This window comes from Lepisma saccharinum, unplaced genomic scaffold, assembly GCF_977018435.1.
Source record: "Lepisma saccharinum unplaced genomic scaffold, izLepSacc3.1 HAP1_SCAFFOLD_424, whole genome shotgun sequence".
In the NCBI taxonomy this organism is placed as follows: Eukaryota; Metazoa; Arthropoda; class Insecta; order Zygentoma; family Lepismatidae; genus Lepisma; species Lepisma saccharinum.
In genome coordinates, this window is record NW_028143123.1 from 220778 (window position 1) to 242221 (window position 21444).

A 21444-nucleotide genomic window follows, 5' to 3' on the forward strand; every position below is an offset into this window, starting at 1 on the left:
GTTTATATGCTAATAACTGTTGAAGAAAATAGAAAACTATGTTTTCTTTAACAAAGAACATTGGCACTGTTGAAAAATGCAGGATACGTAGCCTGTAGCTCTGAATGTGAGCATATAATCAATATTATTTCAAGTTTATATTCCACTTTACTGACATTCTAGTAAAAAGCTGCATTGCCCTATATAGCGATAATGATTGCATCTTCTAATGAATCTTTCTCCATACGGTTTTGAAACTTATTCCCAAATACGGACTAGTTAAATGAACTACATAAACGTCACAACAATATTAAAATACGAAATCTGTAGTATTTACATTAAGCTTATCATATTTACATTACATTGACATCTTCTTGGCTATAAAATACTTATTGTGAGATTTATTTCGAAAGCCATGAAGCAGTATTTACAATTCGTAGCTTAAAATCAATCACCATATTTCATTACAACACTACATATTTATTTACAGCAGTGCTATACACAGCACAATTTATATAATGCACCAAACATATTTCATTGTGCAGTTCACAATATTCATATGCTACTATGAAAATAAATGTCAATATCACAGTAGGATATTTAGTAAATAAATAATAATTAGAGACCTTTCATTCTATAAATAAAATGTTTCCAACAGTCATCTATAAAGTTCTATTGGTCGGACATATTATAAAGAAACTCTTTGAAATGAACGATCGAGCATCTCTTTCTCTTCTTTTTCCTACAGTTCAGTTAGCCAGTATGCTCCTCAGTTCTGATTGGTAGTTATATGGAGTTAATTATGGATATAAGGACGGTTTCTAATTCTGACGGGAATTGAATACAAGAAAGTTCTCACACGATCTTGACGTAAGGAAGCTGGAGGTCGTTCTGGAAGTGAAGATGGACCGAAGTACCGTGTGAGACTAGCTTAACTAATCAATTTGCAAACAAAATAAAATAAAAAATACGAGGAAGAGAGATAAGAAACAGCCCGCAGGGTAGAAGGAGAATACGAAATAATGAAGTAGAACAGAAGATATGTACTAAAGACAAGGATTTGGCTGGATAGAGCAGGATGCACAAGAAAGTGTTACATGCGGGAATACACATTAAAAGAGAAAGGACAAGGCAAACTAGGATGTAAGAAGAAAGCATTACATGCGAAAATATACAGTTTCCGAGGAGGAGAAGAGGAAAAGTTAAATGCAAGATGTGGAAACGGATTGTAAATAGGGAATAGGAAAAATGTAACAAGTCGGGATAGAACGGTACGGTAGGGGCCATATGTGGCATTCAGACTATAGCACTACAAAAGTACTACTATTCTAGTTACTTACGTGCTTCAGATAAGAAAGTAAATACGCATTCTATTTCAAATATGAATATAGCAATTCTTCCAACAATTTTTTTTTGAAATCCTCATACTGCTATAGACTTATATTAACTAAGATATGAGCCACTCCAAGTGAAAGTGGACAAACAAGACTTTTTTTTTCAAAGTATCACTGATTATGTGTGAAATTAATGGGAAAACTATACATAATTTGGAATTATTAATACAAACATTAGTTTAAAGGCTTTAAAATAAATATTGTTTCAAGCCTATTACTTTTTATAGTAGAAGTGGGATATAATTTAGTTTCATTATGATACAGTATTATAACTTAACAAAACTAAATTAATTCTAATTTCGTTCTAATTGTCTCATTTAGTGTTTCTATATCTCTGAAGTATCCTATTTGATTTCTGAAACAAACTTTAGTTTGAAGAATTTATTTATGATAATTTTGATAGCCTTTGTATTGCTCCATAATCCTACAAAGTAAATAATGTGCATGATGTCACTAGTGTTGCAGACGGGACGAGACGGGACAGGCTTTTAAAAATTCGAGACGAGACGAGATTGATCATGTGTTCCGAGAACAAACGAATATTTTCGAGACGAGACAGCATTTCTTTCACAGCATTTCCACGAGACGAGACAGGCCAAAGTCTCGTCTCGTGGGCAACACTAGATGTCACACCCGTTACAAAATTTGTCTCACCCGTCAGGCCGTCACAGGCAAAAAAATGTTTATAAAATAAATGCATAGTAATATTCTTTAAAACTTAAAGCTTCTAAATGTCCAGTAACGTTTGCTTTGTGAAAATATAATGAAATTGTTTCAGTAAACTCATATATTTCACAGAGTTTTCTGAAAGATTGAGGAAAGTCCTTAAGTAAGGTCTCGAAAATATCACACCCGTCACAATTACAAAAAAAAAAAAAAAAAAAAAAAAAAACAATTTCTGTAGCTGAAAATTGAGATGAGGGAAGAATTTTCTGAAATAAAATAACTTTCATCAAGGAAAATGAAATTACATGAATTGATAGAGTTACATATTTGAAGGTGCTAAGAAAGTATTTAAAAAATGAATGTAAATTTGTCTGAATGTTATATCTATCAGAATGGAATTGACCATATTCAGTGGCGACGATTAGGGGGTCGAGGGGGGGGGGCAGTTGCCACTCCACGCCCACTTTTAGCCACTTTTGCTCGCGCAATATGCTAAACCTTATCTGCCAAGATAAAGTAAACTGTTCTTGCCCCTCCCCCCAAGTTTTAGCACCTTGCCCTTCCACTTTTGGAACCCAATCGCCGCCACTGACCATATGTTCCAATAAATCCTCACTCACCACGGCCGGATACTTTCCACAGGTCCATGTAGCAAGAAGATCAGCGGTGTTCAATAGAATGGTGCCGGGCATATGTCCTACACGAATCCATTGATTATCAGGAGACTTTATCTGCAAACAAAATAAATCCGTAGTGTTTTGTCCTACACACATTCATTACCTCTCTCTCTCTCCCTCTGTCTACCTGTATGTCTCTCTCTGTGTCTACCTATATATCTCTCATCCACTCTAATTCACTGGCACTCTCAAACCCTCGCTAGTTCTCTCCTTTCGCGGTTTAAGCGCGAAAATCCATGAACCATGGGCGAATCGCGAGAAGCAAAACTGAACACTGATATAGGTACGAAATGAAACAAATAAAAGATTCAGAGTGAAACCAGAATAGAGGAATAATCTCGGGATTCATAACAGCGAAACTTCATTCTCGAATTTCAATGCAGTTCATGAACGGTTCAGCGATTCTACGTACAAAGGGGGGAAGGGGGTCAAGGGGGGACCCCCGAGATATCTGGAAACGATTGTGTAATTCGAATGATGAAATTGTAGCGATGTTTTATTAACATGAATATCGTTTTCTGCTATTTACAGGCTATCAGCAATTAACTGTCACGTCCAAGAATATAACGAGAGACATTAAAATGATGTTAATTGCCAAACTAGGGGTGTGCGGGACGGAAAAGTATTGGTCGGGACGGGATTGGTAAGGAAATATTAATAATTCTGACGTTCGGGACTGAAAAAATCTCCATTTCCGACTAGGTCGGAAATTTTTTGGGACATGAAATTTTCGAAATTTCCCGATGCGGTGAAAATCTCGAATTGCATACACTATTTCCTGTTCAACTGATTGTTTTTTCACTTCTGGAATAAAAACTGTTAATTTCAAGAAATTTCAGACACTTATAGTGCAGAAAATATCAAGAATTAACCTCTTTTCAATAAGATCCTTTGGAATTTCTCGGCTGTTCTGGATTCCAAATGGCGGGAAATAATTTTCTGAACCCTGTCATTTTGAATTATTACTTCTTTTTACAGTACCCTTCGGCATAAAAATCCATTGATGAGAGTACCATGAAGGACAGTATATTAAAAAGTCTCTGTTTGATATCTGTGCATTGTGAAAAAGTACAAAAAGGTAGAACTGTTCATCAGTGGCGGCGTATTCTGAAAATTTGGCCAGTTTACAGCAACAATTCTTATTTATTGTATGTATTTATGATATATTAATTAGATATAATATAAATAAAACACCAATGCAGTTATGCAAGTAAAACAAAAACAGAAGTGTGATAACTTCTAATTTTCTAATATATGTTTGAAAAAGCGGTAAACCAGATAACATGGGATAATACGCCCTTGCTGTTCACCTACAAACAAAGTGATTGATGTTTATGAAAGAGAAGCAAGCGATTCCACTTTCTATTTAAATAGTATCCTCGATTCCGAACTTGAATACAACGACTAGGTACTTTCAATTCAATTTGAATCTTATGACTTGTAAAGTGGTAATAATAATGACGATAATAATAATAATTGCAATAATGAAATACAGATAATAATAATCTCTATTGACTGAAGAGCAAAATATGAAATCTTACTCTGCCCCCCCACTGAGAAAAAATCCTGCGGGCGCCCTTGCACATGTGATTTACCTCTAAGCCTCCCTCGCAGTCTTGCATGAGCAGCGTGAATGTCCCATAATCCGTGTGTTCTCCGCATCGTGTGACGTTAGTTGGAACATCCTTCGTCAGTGGAGGATAGTACAACATTCTGAGCGTTGTAGCGTTTCCATCTGCCAGTAATTGGCTGTGGAGTCTGGTAAAATGTCCTTCTTCCAAACCTGAAATTTAAACAGTGAATTTATTTCAAGCTTCATTTTCAAACTTTTGTCCTTAAGTTGATAGGCTGCGTAGCGCGTTTTGGTCGACTTTTGATCTCGCTAGCAAAGTTCCGGAGTTCGATTCTCCGAAGTCTTTCTGAGTGTCCAGACATCATATCATCATTCATCACTTTTTTGTGATTTAGCGCCGCTTTTCTGCCACTCATCTTCGTGATTAGCTAAATTGGCAGAAAAGCGGCGCTAAATCACAAATAAAATAAAATACATTGACAGGCTACGTAGATGACAAGATCAGACATTAAGACAGATTTCGCACCGAAGTGACAAGCGACACATGACACTTATCGCTTGAGAACAAATTGATCAAGAGTAGTGTTTCACACCGTACCTTCATGAGAGGTCGCAGAAATCTACGTTTGATTGATGAAATCCTCAAGCGAAACACTACATTTGTCGCATGCGATTCTGGTGTGAAATCTCCCTTAAGACTACTGCACTCAAAATCCATCTTCACTATGGAAGTTCCTCCTGGATTTGTATGTACTGTACAAATACAAATATGTTTGAGCATATCAAGATTTCGCACACCCTCTTGTACTTCGTACAAATCCATTGTGTGCATGTGTGAGGTTACGGTATACCGAACTCCCTCTTACATTTTACACACTATTTCAATATTTTTGCTACATTTTTTTTTTCTCTCAGGTGGAAAATACTTCGAGAACCACTTTTTGGTGCTTATTATTAGGCTACGCTTTTGGTGAGGAATTTGCACGTGATTTTACTGTAGCTAAGAATAAGTGATAGGTGGTTAAATGACGTAACAATCGTCATAAACATCTTATTTTACAGCACCTGTTAAAAACGTACTGTATCAGAACATAAGCTCTCTCAACTTACTTTGATTTTTTTTATTTATTTATTTAGAGTAGCTTTTCTGTCACTTTTGGCTAATCGTGACGATGAGGTTGAGTGATGGTATGATTGAATTGATGAAAGGACACTCGCAAAGAACACCCATGCCCAAGCCAGGATTCGAACTTGAGACCCCTGGCGTCGTAGCGCGCTGTGCTAACTACTCCACCACTGAGGTAATCCCTCAACGTAATGGAGTTATGTTCCACGCTCCAAAAACATCTGCTATCATCTTAGAAACATTAAATCTTTATGTGAGGATAATATATATCTGTAAACTCGAGAAAAGAGTCCGCTAACCGGGCTCTTGTTTCTGAAAACATTTCAAGCCATAATTTTTTTTAAAATTTGTGTCAGGTGAAACAAATATGTTTCTGGAAAAACAGATCATGTATGGAAAGAAAGGTAAGCTCGCACAAAATTGACAAAGAAAATGTGTGGGTTAGTCCATGTCAACCTTCCTCAATGTATCATATTAGCTTTTGATAACATTTTTGGAAGACAGCTGCGTACAGATGTACAAAACTAATTTCTGTAGAGATCGACTTAAAAAATCCAAAGTTTGATTAGTAAAGACCCCTTAACTTGATGGCACAATAAATTAACGCATGTCGTTCCGTACAAACAGCCAAGTTTGAAGGGTTGTTGGACAAGATATTAATAACAAGTCTGAGCTGATTTATGCATACACCCCTCTTTTGTGCTTAATTCAAGTCTAGACTTTAAAAAAACCTCAAAATAAAACTTTTTTCGTAGTTTATAGTCAATGCTGACACTAAATACAACGCTAGAAACTAAAGTTGAAGTTAAGTAAAGCATAGTAGCGGCGATTGGGTTCCAAAACTGGGGGACAGGGTGTAAAACTAGGGGGCAAGGACAGTTTACGTTCCTTTGGTGCATATGAGATTTAGCATAGTGCGGGGGCAAAATTGGCAAAAAAGGGGGGGCCAACTGGATTTTATATTTGTTCGAGGAAATCCTTCCAGATCCAGATATTTTGCTTGTAAAATGTAGAGGGGAAGTTTGATATACCGGACCCGATCTTTTCGTAACGGGGAACCTCGGATCGGGCCACCCCAATACTATATACATGTTTTTTTTGTTTTTTTACCAAACCAGCCTGAAAAGCATACTATTCATTGCAAGATCTGTTTCAAAATTAGTATAAAGAAATACGTGGTTTAGACAAGAATTTCTCAGACACTCCTGTGTCTCGTGCAAATCACGTTTCTAGAAATTTCACAAGCACAAATGTTTCAGGATTTGTTTAGAGAAACACGGAACCTGTATGCGCACATATGTTTGCCCATGCATACGTGTATACGAAAGAAAACATGTATGGAAAGGGCCTATTACTTGAGCTGCGCTAAGGATTAAATGGGTAGTTTTTGTGTGGCATAGTGGCATACGATAGACTACAAGAGCATAATTCAGTCAATATCTATTGATCAAACATGGGTCTGTTATATATACTATTATAAACTCGCTTTAATATTACACTAATATTAATAATGTTAAAAGGCATCTGAGTCCTCAGAAGAGGACACTAACTCCGAAACACCCCCTATGATGAGAGTAATCGTATTTTAGATTTACGATACTATTTAACAATTCAATTCTTACCCAATCCTAGAGCGAGACACTTCAACAGATGGTGGGTCAGTCTTCGTAGATCTTCAACCAGTCGAGACACAGCGGATTTGAACCCTGGAACCTGTTGGTCTGGTAGTTTACTATCGAGCCATTGGACGTTGAATGTTTCTCTCGCTTCAGAGACTTTCTTGTTTTCCAATCTGCAAAATGGAAACGTATATCCATAGCGAGAGCTACAATGACAATAGCTTATTTGTTAACAATTGTTACTTTTCTTTGTACCGGGTGGAAATTGCAGACTGTATTTAAACATGGAGACTTAAAATAATAGTTTCTGGCCGTAAGCACTGTTCCACCCACGGAATCCCCCTACCGTTATAGGTGGTGTTTCATGGTAGAAGTGGAAGGCGTCAATTGCACACTTCAACGCGCTGTAGCCTCACGCTCGGCACCATATTGAAACCTTCACATTGTAGAGGCGACGTTTGCTGAATAGACTATCTAAAATTTAGTGATGCTTAAGCCCGGTATCCACTTGTTGCAAACCAGCGTATCGTATTCCCGTCCCGTATCAATCATTGATACGGACCCCGATTTGTCGCGTATCATCACTGCGTTCCGTATCGTCCACTCTGTAGCATCATTGATACGGGAGTGCGATACGGTTCACAGTCTGGTCTCAAATGACGATGAGTACACCGCAGGAAGTGGCAGCAGCAGCATATATTGTCATTAATAACGTTTTATCGAAAAAGAAAAAAACGTAAATCACCACGTTGGTGGATGACAAACATGTACGCGAACCGTGAACTGTATAGTGGAAGCAGCTTGTTGGCCGACTTGCGGTTCCAGCAGTTCAGCGGATTATACAAAAACTTTACTTTATATCAATAAATGCAATAGTATTATCCTTATCCCACTCCATAATAAAGATAATAAAGAAAACAAATTGACAATGGGACGTACTGCCATTCACAGAGCTCACTACACACTGAAGGATAATGCAACGAGGCAACGGAAAGGGCGCATGCCCGTCCACACTGCCCCTCCTACGCGTATCGTAGCCTTTCTTTGATGTGACGGGGAAAAAACGCCAAATGAGCGAACGAGTCCGTTGCGTATCTTTTCTCACATTTTGAAACGGAGCGTTGCAAGTTTTTTCGAATAAATTGATACGGAACGGAGATACGATACGCTGGTTTGCAACAAGTGGATACCGGTCTTTACATACGTTATCGATAACACTGTATTTAGAAAAATTGTAGCAGAAACAAAAAAAAACATGCCTTGTATGTTGAAGTAAACTGGTTGAAATTATTATAATAGGTATCCACCTTCTGTTTCCATATTGTGCGCCTCAGCCACAAAGCACGGTGGTTGATGTTCGAACTGACATCTGGCGGGAATAGTGATATCTATACTACTAGGGAGCCTCTCGATTCGGACGACTTCAGCAGCGCAGGAAGCGTCGGGGATCAACATAACGACGTGCTTGCAGATTCTGGCACGGTCTGTGACAAAAGTACTTTCATTTCCTCACAGGACGTTTCACAATGTGTGGAAGGATTTGTGGAACTACGACGCCACACATTCTCGATAGTGGAGATGATGTCATCAGCACCACGTTTCGGAAGCCTATAACTCTCATGGGGACGATTTGACTTATTGCCTACATTTGGAAGAAATCTTGATTTTGTCACATAATGACTAACGTATTAACATCATACTTTCAATGTGTGTAGGCCCAGAGATTTCATAATGACACCATATGAAAAACCTATCAAACACTACGCAACTTCCTTCCTATCTCTAGTCACAATTTACACTGACATGTTGGCGCCAATGTATATTTTTATGAACTAACTGTGGATCTTCCCTGCGTTGTCTGCTCCGACTTTACCTTGTATTGCGTTAGTGATTTTCCTTACCTTTCAAGCCCAGGAGGAACATAACCATGATTCTCCGAAGGTAGTCTAACATATTGCTTCCTCGTGTCCTCAGGAAGGTTGCAAAACTTGTCCATTGCTTCGTTCACGGCTTGAATCTGTCAGTGAATAAAGGCATAATGTGATATATTCATGTGAGACTTTGGTAAAACTTTGTCAATATTGAAATTAATTCTATAATTTCCAGCCTTCTAGCATGAGTCTGACTTTATGCCTTAGGCCTCTCACGGCCTCAGCCTCCAAACTCCATTTCGCCCTCGAAAGTCTCCTAGTGGCCGAAGAAAAATTAGTATAAATAGGCAAATCGATACAGGATCCGTTTGCTATCGTCACATAAAATAGAATCCTAGATATCTTGATTACAGGTCGATAATGTTAATATGCGAATAGCGTTAATGCACACCAGAACCAACGACGGCGAAACCAGTTTTGGCTCTTTTGTAGAACTGATTATCGGGGCCCTTAATAATCAGTCTCGTCATATTTTCCCTGTAGTTTCTACTGCGCTAGATTTTTATACGTACAGAAATCTGTCCATAATTCAGCGACAGCTTTGATATACAAGAAAAATATTTTTTAAAAAAAAGGAATAATAATAATATGTTTACCTTTAGAAACCCTGTGACGAATGCTACAAAATCGTATGGTAGATTTTTTATACTTCGCTAAAAAAAATATGGATCTCGGAGTATAGCTACATCGGATCCTATTAGCTGTAAAGGGAGGTTCTTTCATCACTATAGGCAATGTACTGGTTAAGTAGATCATTTTGCAAAATATTGTGTATATTATTTGCATTTGTTTATATTTGTATTTTTTTGTATTTAGTGTCTGTTTTCTTCCATGTTTGGCTAATCGAGACGATATGGCCGGAATTGTTAGCATTGTATTGTTATTTTATTGGTCAAAACTTCCTTTGACACTCGAGGAACAAATAGGAGTACTGAACAGTTCTTTCAATTAGTGTTATTAATGTTTTATATTGATTTTTATAGTAGTTTTATAGCTCTTTACCTTATGAAACAAAGTTTCCTTAATGACTGTGGTAGAAACAAACTGTTTAAAGAGCCCCCTTCCCGTCCGTGGGATGAGCGGGTCCCTTATCACCGCCACCTCGACTTCTTTCCTTAACATCAGGTTTTCCTTCAACTGATATCGATTCTCCCAGTCGCAGAATGGTTTAGGATTAATGAATATCAATAGTAGAATCGACATCATAGCAGACGAGTTTCTGGAACTTTTTGTCAAATTTTAGAGATTGTAGCTTCTTTTTCAAAATGTACAGTCCAATATCGACATAAGACAACAAGAAGAAAGAAATTTAAAATATTCTGCCAATAGAAATTTATGACTGCAATTTTTTGCTACTTGAACATAAATAGTGTTTTCCCGAACAATAAAGACTACTTTCACAGTGTGTAGAAGACATCAAGGCCAACAACTTTTCTTAGGAACGGTTTGCTTGTTCAGATATCATGCCGATGCTACAAACTACCCGCTACTATCTATCCTTTATGTATGCACTCCCATGGCTAGCTCCATGGTTGCCACTGGCATTTATTTTTGCGCTTCGATAAGATTCTAAAAGCAATAGCATGTTATGGAAATATAGCATGCTCGCAGAGATGCTGTCAGGGTGAAATCACTGATCTTACATTTGTCCTTCAATTAATGCGCTTCTTATCACTGAACACGCATATTTCTTATCGTATTTTATTATTTTGCCTGAATGAAAGAATTCGTAATATTTGTAAGAAATATTTAAATGCACAGGATGCCTAGTTTATTTCGTATTGCACTACAAATTTTGTCGCCTTTCAACACAAATAATAATATGGCAGTGGCAGTTATGAATCCTTGTCAGGCGGTTCCATGCATTTAGGATAGAAAATTCAGTTTTCGGGGATTCGTAGCTTCGAGATAAGCAAAATAAAAAGTTCTAATTTGTTTGTAGGTCATGCTCAGATAGGCTAATCGACACTCCACCTACAATTTAAAGTAGAATCCGTACCACTGTGCAATGTGCCTCCATCAGTATCGAACTCCGTGCTACTACATCATTGAGGAAGCCCGAAATGAGGAACACAACTTTTAGAAAAGTTTATCGTCTTCATACTCTCTACGTCCTGCAAAAGTTTATCAGTGATTTACGGCGACATCCTGCATAACTCCGCCCATACATGCATACTTGCAGCACTTGCTGTCTCTCCTACCGCCCCCACCTAGAAGTAAATTCAAGTGTAACCTTACTGCAAATAAGGAAAATGTATAAGGCAAAATTATAAAATTACAGTATTTTCTTCCATGAAAATCACATCGCACCCCATGCATATCTCTAGATACCAGAAACTGGTGCAGCATATGCCAAGAAACCCATTAGCTGGGTTCTGCTATACACACACATACCGTATCTTCAGAAATGCCATGGTTGACTAGAAACGCCAATCCAGCTTTAGAAAAAGCTTCATGTAACTGAGAGCCCACACGACGTAGATTGTCTTCACTTGATGTGTCTGAAATATTAAGATTGCACTTTACATGGCATCATTGGACAATTATATATTTTTAAAAAAGTGCTTTTTTTAAAATTAAGTTATGCTAGGTATGTAATACACTTCTAGTTCGTACAGTGTACAATGCAAGTGGAAAGTAGAATTACGTCCCACCTCGAACACTTTGAATTTGTATGTTTATGGATTGTGTCGGTAGCACGATTCATGAGGTGTTCCTTTTACGGCTCTAAAAATATATAGCCTATGTTTATTTTTATGTCACATTTTTAAAAATAAAGTTTGTCCAAGAAATGTTAAAATATTTGACATCATATAAATGTTCACATACACGATAGTCTGTACTTCTATGCACACAAGCTCGTAGCGAATAAAATGTATTGTAGATAATGGTTTGTCTTGATGTCACGGGCGTCGTTACCGTGGAACAAGACGGATGCTTCCGCCGCCAATAATCCAGAACAAAGTTTGTATATATAGTATGGAAGATATTAGGGTATTAAATTGTCCCCCTTCCAATAAAATAACGGCGTTTTTGCTTGATGATATCTACACACCAGTGGCGTGCTTAATGGGGGGAGGTTGGTGGGGGTCATAACCCCTTCCTTTTACCCAGTATTCGTAAAAAAAAGAACGTAAAAAGTATGAAAATATGAGGGCTTAGTACCAAAGAAAGTGTACGTAACCCCTCCCTTTCGAAAATTCTAGACACGCCACTGCTACACGCTATCGAAATTAGTATGCAGGGTTTTCTATTCAAACACATGCAGATCTAACTTAAGGTGTCGAGGTTACTTCGAAAGATATTCACCGCATAATCTACTTATTCTACATCAAATATCACTAACATGTTACATATGTTGCTCTGGACATATTCTCATTTTCTGATGTCTTAGAACTATCGCAGCGTCATACATGACAAGGATGAGCATGTAACCTAGCCGGAACTATTAACGTCACTTCACGAAAACTTACTGGCATTATTTAGAAAGTTTGCGGTGGCTTCCCCGTGGGCGACCATAGCTGACTCTTGAAAATTTTAAGTAGATACTTTCATTTTAAATTTTGTTCGTAAAGCTTTCTTTTTAGTATAGATCACCATACACGAATGAGTTCTAATTATTGTTCATCGTGGACGCATTTAAAGGGGGTTATGGTTCAAGCAACTTCCTCCCCGAAACTTCTGGCATGTTGAATTAATGGAAGTTCAGAAACCAAAACCGACAACTTATTCAAAGCTTTTTAAAAAATCAACAGAGAGACAGCACTGAGAGAACCTACCTTTGGGGCAATGGAGCCAAAGTTTTAAAATATTTGCAATTCCTTAAGCAGGTTTCATTCTTGAAACCACAGACCACCAGCGTTCCTTCCCCTTTCGCTCCTGTCCTCCCTAATAACCCCTAAAATGTTCACCAAGGCTAGTGTACGGTCATTTTGGCTCTTAAATTTAACTTTACCGACCTAAACCGACCACACCAAATGGTGATTTCTGTATAATCCCCTGGGAGACAGTGTGTATTCATCTCCAATATATGCAAACATACAACTTCGTCAAGTATTCGTTATACATTGAAATTGATTTTTATCAGTTCGTAAATCTTTGAAATTCTTATTTCATAATGCACAACAAGTATGTTTTACGACCAGGGGCGATTCCTCCATGTAGGAAGTGAGGAACTTTCTACAATTCATTTGTACTTATTTCCAGTTCTCTACTTTTTAGAAGTTTAATGTTCATTAAAAGTTAAGTGCGCAATGTGCGTACATTTGACCAGGTTCCCTACTGTTCGTTATCACTCGCTTGCTCCAGCTGCCAGCCAAAGACGACAGTCTTCCCTGCTGCTGAGGAACCTCGATCTTCCACCTACAGCGGGTTACGAAGGGAGGGGGTTGCTCGGTTATGTGGTCCAGCGAGGAAGAAGCAGTAGCTTCCTCATTCAGTGATGCCAACCCTAGCATTATGGTTAGCAAATGAACATTTTATGAAATGAAATCGGTAGAAAGTTGGAGGTCACAAATAAAACACCAGCCGCCGTTTCCAATCGTGAATTTTCGCCAACTTTTTCAAGCACTATACTAGAATCCATTTAATTGGTTGGTTTATCCATTGTAATTGATTTGATATGCGAAATTCTCAAATGTTGCTTAACTATAGTAAGTAATGGATAAACCAAGTTCACAACTCCAAAATAGCTGCATAAATTGAACTTAAAACTACATAATTAGTTGCGTTTAGCATAATTTAAGAGTTGAAGAAGAAATATTCTTACCACGTGATTGGCAAAACACACGACAGGCTGGAAGGACCCCACAAACGTCAAACCACAGATAAACGTATTATACGTAATACGTTTATCTGTGGTCTAACCAATCAGCTTTGTCCACTCCAATGTGGGTACAGTGTGTTGCAGCTAAATGGAATGGATAATACATGTGCCTGTTTAATTGAAAACATTTTCCTCGGTACCATACCATAACTTCCTACACCTTAAAAAAGCCAGGAGTCGCCAATGTTTACGACTATATTACTGGAGTACAAGTGTACATTGTCTACAAACACCAGTTTCTAAAATGTGTAATAACAAGCCATCTTACCTGCGGCGTTTAAATCTAGAACCGGAAGGTCTTCTCTTGACAGATCACCAGCCATGGTCACTATTTTACGGTAGCCTTGAGAACAAAGGGAATGGGCATTCTCTTTGGTCTTAAGATAAACCTCCAGAAAAGTAGCGCCTCTGGTGGGAACACCAGAAGTTATTTTTAAACATGTACGCTGTTGCCAACTTCCTTCTTTGGAACCAGACCTCTGGTTATTTTTTTCCACACAAATCTCTCACAATCGAAAGCGTTTCACAGAGTGCCCGACAGGGAAAAGTTATCTCTTTCATAGATAGACATCACACTGAATGACAAAATGGCAGAAATCTCTAAAATTACAAATACAAGCACACTCACTGACCTCACTGACCTACTTACTACCATCCATTACAGCGAACGGAAATAATTGTCATACTTTAAGGTTTGTTTGCCAGGACAGAAATACAATAGACATGAATACATACATACATACGAGTATATGTATGTACCAGTGTCAGTACCAGAAATTCGGATGTGGGTGGACCAATGGATGAATGACTGGAAGATATGGGTGGGCCATATCTTCAAATAAAAAATAATTATTTTGATATTCATATTGTCATTTCGACACCCACTACAATGATTGGAAATTTAAACATTGGAGTGAAAACAAATTCCATTGTAGCTTTGCGAAAATGATAAATTTTATGTTGAGATCTCCATGGCACGGGGGTTAATACTCGTAGAATGTTCTCCGCATTTAGAGATACTGGGTTCGAATCTTCTAAGGTCTCTCAACATATTCATCATGTTTTGGCTATTGAATTTTGACTGGGTGGTCAAGGGCCACTATGGCCAATCCTTGCCGCCGTCCCTAATACACATACATAGATGCATAGGTCTATATTTCAAAACGTTTAGTTATTTTAAGATATATTCACTCCCAGACTACTGCACGCAGTTCAGAACTCCTTCCCTCCCAAAGAATGTCACATGAGTAATTCATGGCCTTGTAATCAAGACATCCTGAGTTCGATCGTTGAAGGTACTTTGCACAGTGGTTCGAATATCACTTTAAACTGTATGTCCATTCCAAATTAGCTCAGCTGAGCATAAATCTGACGTAAAATAGCCTGGAAGTCAAAATCAAAGTATAACGATGCTCTGGTGCCTAATTCCTGAACGAAGTCAAGGGCATGGGTGTTCTTTGTGAGTGTCCCTTTATCATATCATCACTCATCCTCATCTTCGCGATTAGCCAAAAGTGGGATAAAGGCGAGGTAAAATAAACCAAATCAATCAATCAACTCAATAAATGAATGAAGTAATGAATTTTTTATGCAGATACGTAATGTATTTTACTGGAAGAGACTTTTTTGTTAATGATCTGTGACGGCTCTAACTGCCATTTTCATGCCGCAGTCATACTTATGAAATCCATCAATCAACCAAATAGCTTGAATCTTTTCTACCAGAAATCATTCTCCGGAAAGCCATCAACTTCGTGCACTCAATCCCTTTCCTGCTTCCTATAAAGGTGGGCATATAAGTGGGCAAAGTGACGTCAAATAAGGAAAAATATAGTATGATACGGTAGTTTTGTAGCGTGACTGTTGGTAGAGTTACTTGAAATGAACTACCCATGAGAAACTGTAAAAGTAGCTGATTAACTCTTTAAATCATTTAAAGCAATATTTCGTACAAAATAATATTAAAATCCATTATTTCTGCTCAGGATCTGTTGGAAGATATCGTAAATTTATCACGTGAAATGTAATTTGAAGTCCATTTAGAAACTATTTAGCCCTTTTTTATCCATTTATTTGGCAACACCAAGCTTGTAAGCAGTTGAGTCGTGAGAGATAACTACAAGTGGCGTTCAATACACATGAGATAACAGACTTCCTTACAGTTCTAGACACTTTGTTTGTATTGTCCCTTCAACTTTGTACCCAAGTTCATTTCTCCTGATTTCGGAGCTAAGTGTGGGGCTTATGGAACAGCAATATCCACGTCTTACAGCTTTTTTTCGTAAACAGAATATAGGAAGCTAGGAAAGTTATGTTTTCATCAAGAAAACTTATAAAGATATACTTATAAAATAGACGGTTGTATGGTTAAAACAAAGTAGGAAACATAATTAGAAATTAGGACAATGAGACAATGTCTGTACAACCCTCTTGCAGAACCAAATAAGGGGCTCCATAGAGTTTCATATTTTTTGTCTGTAGTTTCCGTACGTTAATTTTTTACACGTAAAAAAAAGTCTAGCGAAAATGAAATAAACACGACGACACTGTTGATATTCAAGAGAGGAAGCATAGAATCGGGTTAGAGAATATGTTCCGTGTCAAGTGTATTTTCCATAGTTTTGTTACTATAAGTTATATGTTCATCATATTTAATCACTTTGCTACTTTTCACAACAATCCTTCAAAGTATCTGCTAGCTCTAAGAAGTTTAGATCAAATGATCAAATACTAGGTGGCTTACACCGCTCGACTTGAGTGTCGTATTCCATCATGAGGATACCGTCGATAATGTGATGAATACTACAGAAATATTAAGGTAGAATTTCTTTGTGCGTGTTCTTAGACACTGGTTCCAGAGGCCTCACCGATGGCGCCTTGTAATCAAGGGGTCCCAGGTTCGATACCCGGTGGAGGCACAAGTGGTTCGGATCCCACTTTAAACTGTAGGTCCAGTCCCAATTAGCCTTATTGTGCATAAAGTGGACTAAAGACACCAAATCAACCAACCAACCAACACTGGTCCCAGATCCTATCTCGAACATTATTTGTTATAACTCTCTTGCATCACATGCGCGCGAGCACACACACACACACACACACACACACACACACACTTTGCACTCACTGGATGGAATTGAATCACCGGTAGAAATTACATAATATATTGAGTGAGATGAATGTTGGACAGTTTATTCCGTTTCCTCTGTCTGCTATATTATCTCAATGCACTAGTTACAAGATACAATTGCCGTAATTGACAAAGGCATTTTTTCTTGTACTTTGTCATTTAACGTCATTTTCTGCCTCTTACAGGTACATCGCTAAAATTAATACAGGGAGGTTATTTGAGTCGTTTACCGCCAGAATGTCGGCCGTTCGGCGGACCCTTCATGCATCAGGTCCCGGCAAGTTGCGTTACAGGAAATCCGTAACAGAAACCGCTTGTTTTGGAATGTTTCCACTTTTCACAATTACAGTTACAGTTACAATTACAATTGAAATAAGCATGTACCTTGTCACAAGGATGCTGGAAGAGGTGTCCTCCCAAATACAAATATTTCTGGCACCTTATTTCTGACATGTAATCTTGGATTAGACATCGCTACTTTATCTTCAGTTGTCGTTAGAGCGCCGGCAGCTTATCGGGGAGTTGTCAGCCGCGAGAGGGCGCTTCATACTGCACCTGTCGGCAGTGATGCCAACCAACGCATAGGGACTTTTCACTATATTTCGCCCACGTAGGGACAGATTTTACCAAATGAGAGAAAATGTAGGGACTTTTTTCAATCTTGGAAAATAACATTTAATTGTGCAAAGGTACAAAGCTTATTCGCCAGTCAGTTGCACTTTCTTCGTGCACGGTTTGGAATGAATGGATTAGTTTATCTGGATATTTTAGCGAGGAGGAGAATAAAGAACTAACTAACAAATCTCCATCAGAATTTTGGAACATGTTATCGGTTACCAAGACAAGGCAAGTTCTATTTTTAAAACATTTCTACTCTCGCGAGAATAGTGCTAACATTGCCGCATTCTAACGCGGAAACGGAAAGAATGTTTTCAATGTTGAGTGATAAAAAAACAAAAAAGAGAAATAAAATGGGACCATAATTGTTAAAGACTGCAGGAAATACAGCATATATCACCAACCAACATCTATCTCTTCACAGCAGCAGCAGCATGTATGACTTCAAATAACATAAGCTACAGTAAACGACTCAACGTTATTCATTAGGGGTGTGCGGGATCCCGAAAAGTCAGGACCGGGATCGGTAAAAATAATTCCCGTCCCCATTCCCGACTTTTCGGGATCCCGAGCAGTCGGGAAATACCGAATGGTAGCTTTAAAAAGTCGTTAATTCTCGACGTTTTCTGCATTGTAAGTTTCTGGAACTTATCGCAAATTGTAAGTTTTTATTCTACAAACGCAAAAAGAATCACTTTCAGTGAAAATGACGTGTAGAATTCGAGATTTCCAGAGCTTCGGGAAATTTCGAACATTTCCCGTCCCGAAAATTTTTCGACTTGGTCGGGAAATTGCAAATTTTTCAGTCCCGAATGTCGGGATTTAAAAAAATTCCCGTCCCGATCCTGTCCCGACCCAGAAAATTCTGTCCCGCACACCCCTTTTATTCATTAAGGCAAGAATTTACAATACCGGACCCTTCTGTAATTTCTATGCTACGTCTTACACTCACGAAATAATTAGTCGTGATGATTTATCTCAAGTTAACATGTTGGGGTGAGGTGAAAAAATTGTTCATTAACGTTGTAAAATAAGCTTTTCAATTATCGCAATGATTCTCCATATACAAGTATGGTAGCCATATTTATTGATATGAACAATTGACGTTCGCAATTAGTTACGCTGTCTACAGCGTTGCCACACTGTTCATTTCATAGTTGGAGAGCATGGATTGTGTAAGAATGACGGAAGAGAACAGTAAAAAAGTTGTTAATGTTATACAGATTGTTAGGTGTGCAGGAGGATGGCTGTGGGCTAATTAATAAACTTATGGATTTCAGTATATTGCCCAAAGAAGGTGCTTACATGCGACAGCTAGCGTTGCCCACGAGACGAGAAGAGACGAGACTTTGGTCTGTCCCGTCCCGTCTCGTGAAAATGCTGTCTCGTCCGTATCTCGTCTCGAAAATATTCGTTTGTCCCGTCTCGTGTCCCGTCTCGAAGGGTTCTGTCTCGTCTCGTCTCGTTTTGTCCCGTCTCGTCTCGTAAAAGTGATCCGGGATATCATGCCAACAAAAGTCAAAAGTAGCAGAAACACAAAATATTTTTCCGGAAAGTGGGATAAAGCTCCAAATATTTTACCAGAGGCGTTCATTCAGGATACGCAAGGTACGCACTGCGTACCCACAACACAGTAAGAAAAAATAAACATTTTTTCGTCTTCCCCGAACATGAAAATTCAACAATTATCGCTCCGAAAGCAGTTCCACTGCAAGAAATTCTGATTTCCGCACAAACACGCTGCTGCCTTCCTGAAGGCAGTCCCGAATGATCCCGATTGTGACTTCGGCACCCACCCGATCCGCGTTCCTGCCGATTTCAGCAGAAAGACGCTGTTCCTTCTGCTTGGTAGAGTCCAGCACAGATATTTCTGCCGTGCGATGCGCGACAGAACTAAAGAAGCAGTGTTGCTAATGGAGCAGATAGAAAAATCGCTGCAGTGCGCCGATGCACAGCTGTTACGTACAACAAGGGAATTAGAGAATTCAGGTCTATCTAACGTTGAGTTTTAAACGTCATGCATTATACCAGGACTAGGATTAATATGTACTAACTAGGGATGGCCAGATCCGGATCCTGTCGGATCCGAAATCCGGATCCGGTTAGTTCCCGGATCCTAAAATTTTTCGGATCCGGATCCGCGGATCCGGAATTTTCAGATCCGGATCCAGAACTTTCGGATCCGGATCCGGTACTATCGGATCCGGATCCAGCATTTTCGGATCCGGATCCAGAATTTTCGGATCCGGATCCAGAACTTTTGAATCCGGTTCCGGAATTTTCGGATCCGGATCCGTTTTGCCATCCCACATGCGCTTCTTTGGAAAGTAAGAATGTGTTTATAACATATTGTTACCTGCTAATATACATATATATATAATATACATACATACACATATATATATATATAGTGTGTGTACGCGCGTGCGCGATTTGTAATTAATTAATACACTTACGAGGGAGGTCTAAGTCTCCCCCTCCGATTTCCATGAAACTTGGCAGGTGTATAGAGCCCCCCCCTTCAAATGTCAAGATGAGGAGAAATTGAAGTGGGGATCTGACCCCGAAACCATGTAAATATGGCATAGGAAGAAACAGGGGGCATAGGGCCTCTCTATACACCTGTCAAATTCCATGGAAATCGGAGGGGGACACAGGGGTCAGATGATCCACACGTCAATTTGTACCCATCTTGATATTTGAGGCTGGTTTTGCCCCCTAAAACAGTTTTTTTAGCCGAAACAAAAAAACACGTATTTCTTCCTTTGGGCCCCTCTATACACCTAACACGTTTCATGGAAATCGGAAGGGAACACAGGGGTCAGATCCCCACTTCAATTTGTCCTCATCTTGACATTTCAGGGGAGGTTGCCCCCTAGAACAGATTTTTAGCCGAAACAAAAAAACAACATGTATTTCTTCATTTGGGTCCGTTTATACACACATCTGCAAAGTTTCATGGAAATCGGAGGGGGACACAGGGGTCAGATCCGCACTTCAATTTGTCCTCATCTTGACAATTGAGTGAGTTTTGCCCTGTAAAACCGTTTTTTAGCTGAAACAAAAAAAAACACGTATTTCTTCCATGGGCCCCACTATACACCTGCCAAGTTTCATGGAAATCGGAGAGGGACACATAGGTCAAATGCACACTTAAATTTGTCCTCATATTGACATTTGAGGAGGGGGGGGTTGCCTCCTAAAACAGTTTTTTAGCCGAAACAAAAAAAAAACACGTATTTCTTCATTTGGATCCGTTTGTACAAACACCTGCCAAGTATCATGGAAATCTGAGGGGGACACAGGGGTCAGATCACTCACTTCAATTTGTCCTCATCTTGACATTTGAGGGGGTTTCGCCCCCTAAAACCGTTTTTTAGCTGAAACAAAATAAACGTATTTCTTCGTTTGGGCCCCATTATACGCCTGCCAAGTTTCATGGAAATCGGAGGGAGACACTTAGATAACCTCCCTTGTTAGTCTTACACTTTGTAATTATATAACACTGCATATATTATAATGTTTTATTTTAATTTGTAAAACTGTAAGTGTAGAACAATTGCATAATTTTTGTATAACATTTCTATTTTGTTATATGTGTTAAAGGTTTCATTCTGGAATGGAATGTCTCACATTTATGCGTGTTTCCATTTCCAATACATTCGAATGAATACATATTCGTTTCAATGGCATTTACAAAATCACCTCTGACATTTTATGTTAAACAAGTAAGATTATTTTTGTGCACGTGTGTGTCAGCCGATGCGTAGCAAAGTGTTTTAGGAACAACACTTGAAACAAGATCATAATACCGTTTAAGGTGTGGTAATATTATAATGGGATTGAGATACGAAACTCTCGGATCCGGATCCAAAAAATCCGGAATTTTCGGACCCGGTTCCGGAT

General features: G+C 38.6%; 1 protein-coding gene across 3 annotated transcripts in view; it reads right to left on the reverse strand.

Moving 5' to 3' along the window:
• Nucleotides 1-14150, reverse strand: part of LOC145982794 (uncharacterized) — a 47716-nt gene extending 33566 nt beyond the window's left edge. For 2 of the 3 annotated variants that reach the window (XM_083116160.1, XM_083116158.1), the window contains exons 1-6: nt 14059-14150; nt 11360-11466; nt 8936-9051; nt 7038-7207; nt 4312-4499; nt 2660-2770 (exon numbers count right to left, since the gene is read on the reverse strand). In XM_083116160.1, coding sequence (XP_082972286.1) covers nt 2660-2770; nt 4312-4499; nt 7038-7207; nt 8936-9051; nt 11360-11466; nt 14059-14113 — 747 coding nt within the window. In that variant the 5' untranslated portion in view covers nt 14114-14150. Of the gene's footprint in view, nt 1-2659; nt 2771-4311; nt 4500-7037; nt 7208-8935; nt 9052-10964; nt 11083-11359; nt 11467-14058 lie in introns of those variants that run through there. The other variant, XM_083116161.1, reaches the window with a different exon arrangement.
• Nucleotides 14151-21444: the final 7294 nt, after the last annotated feature.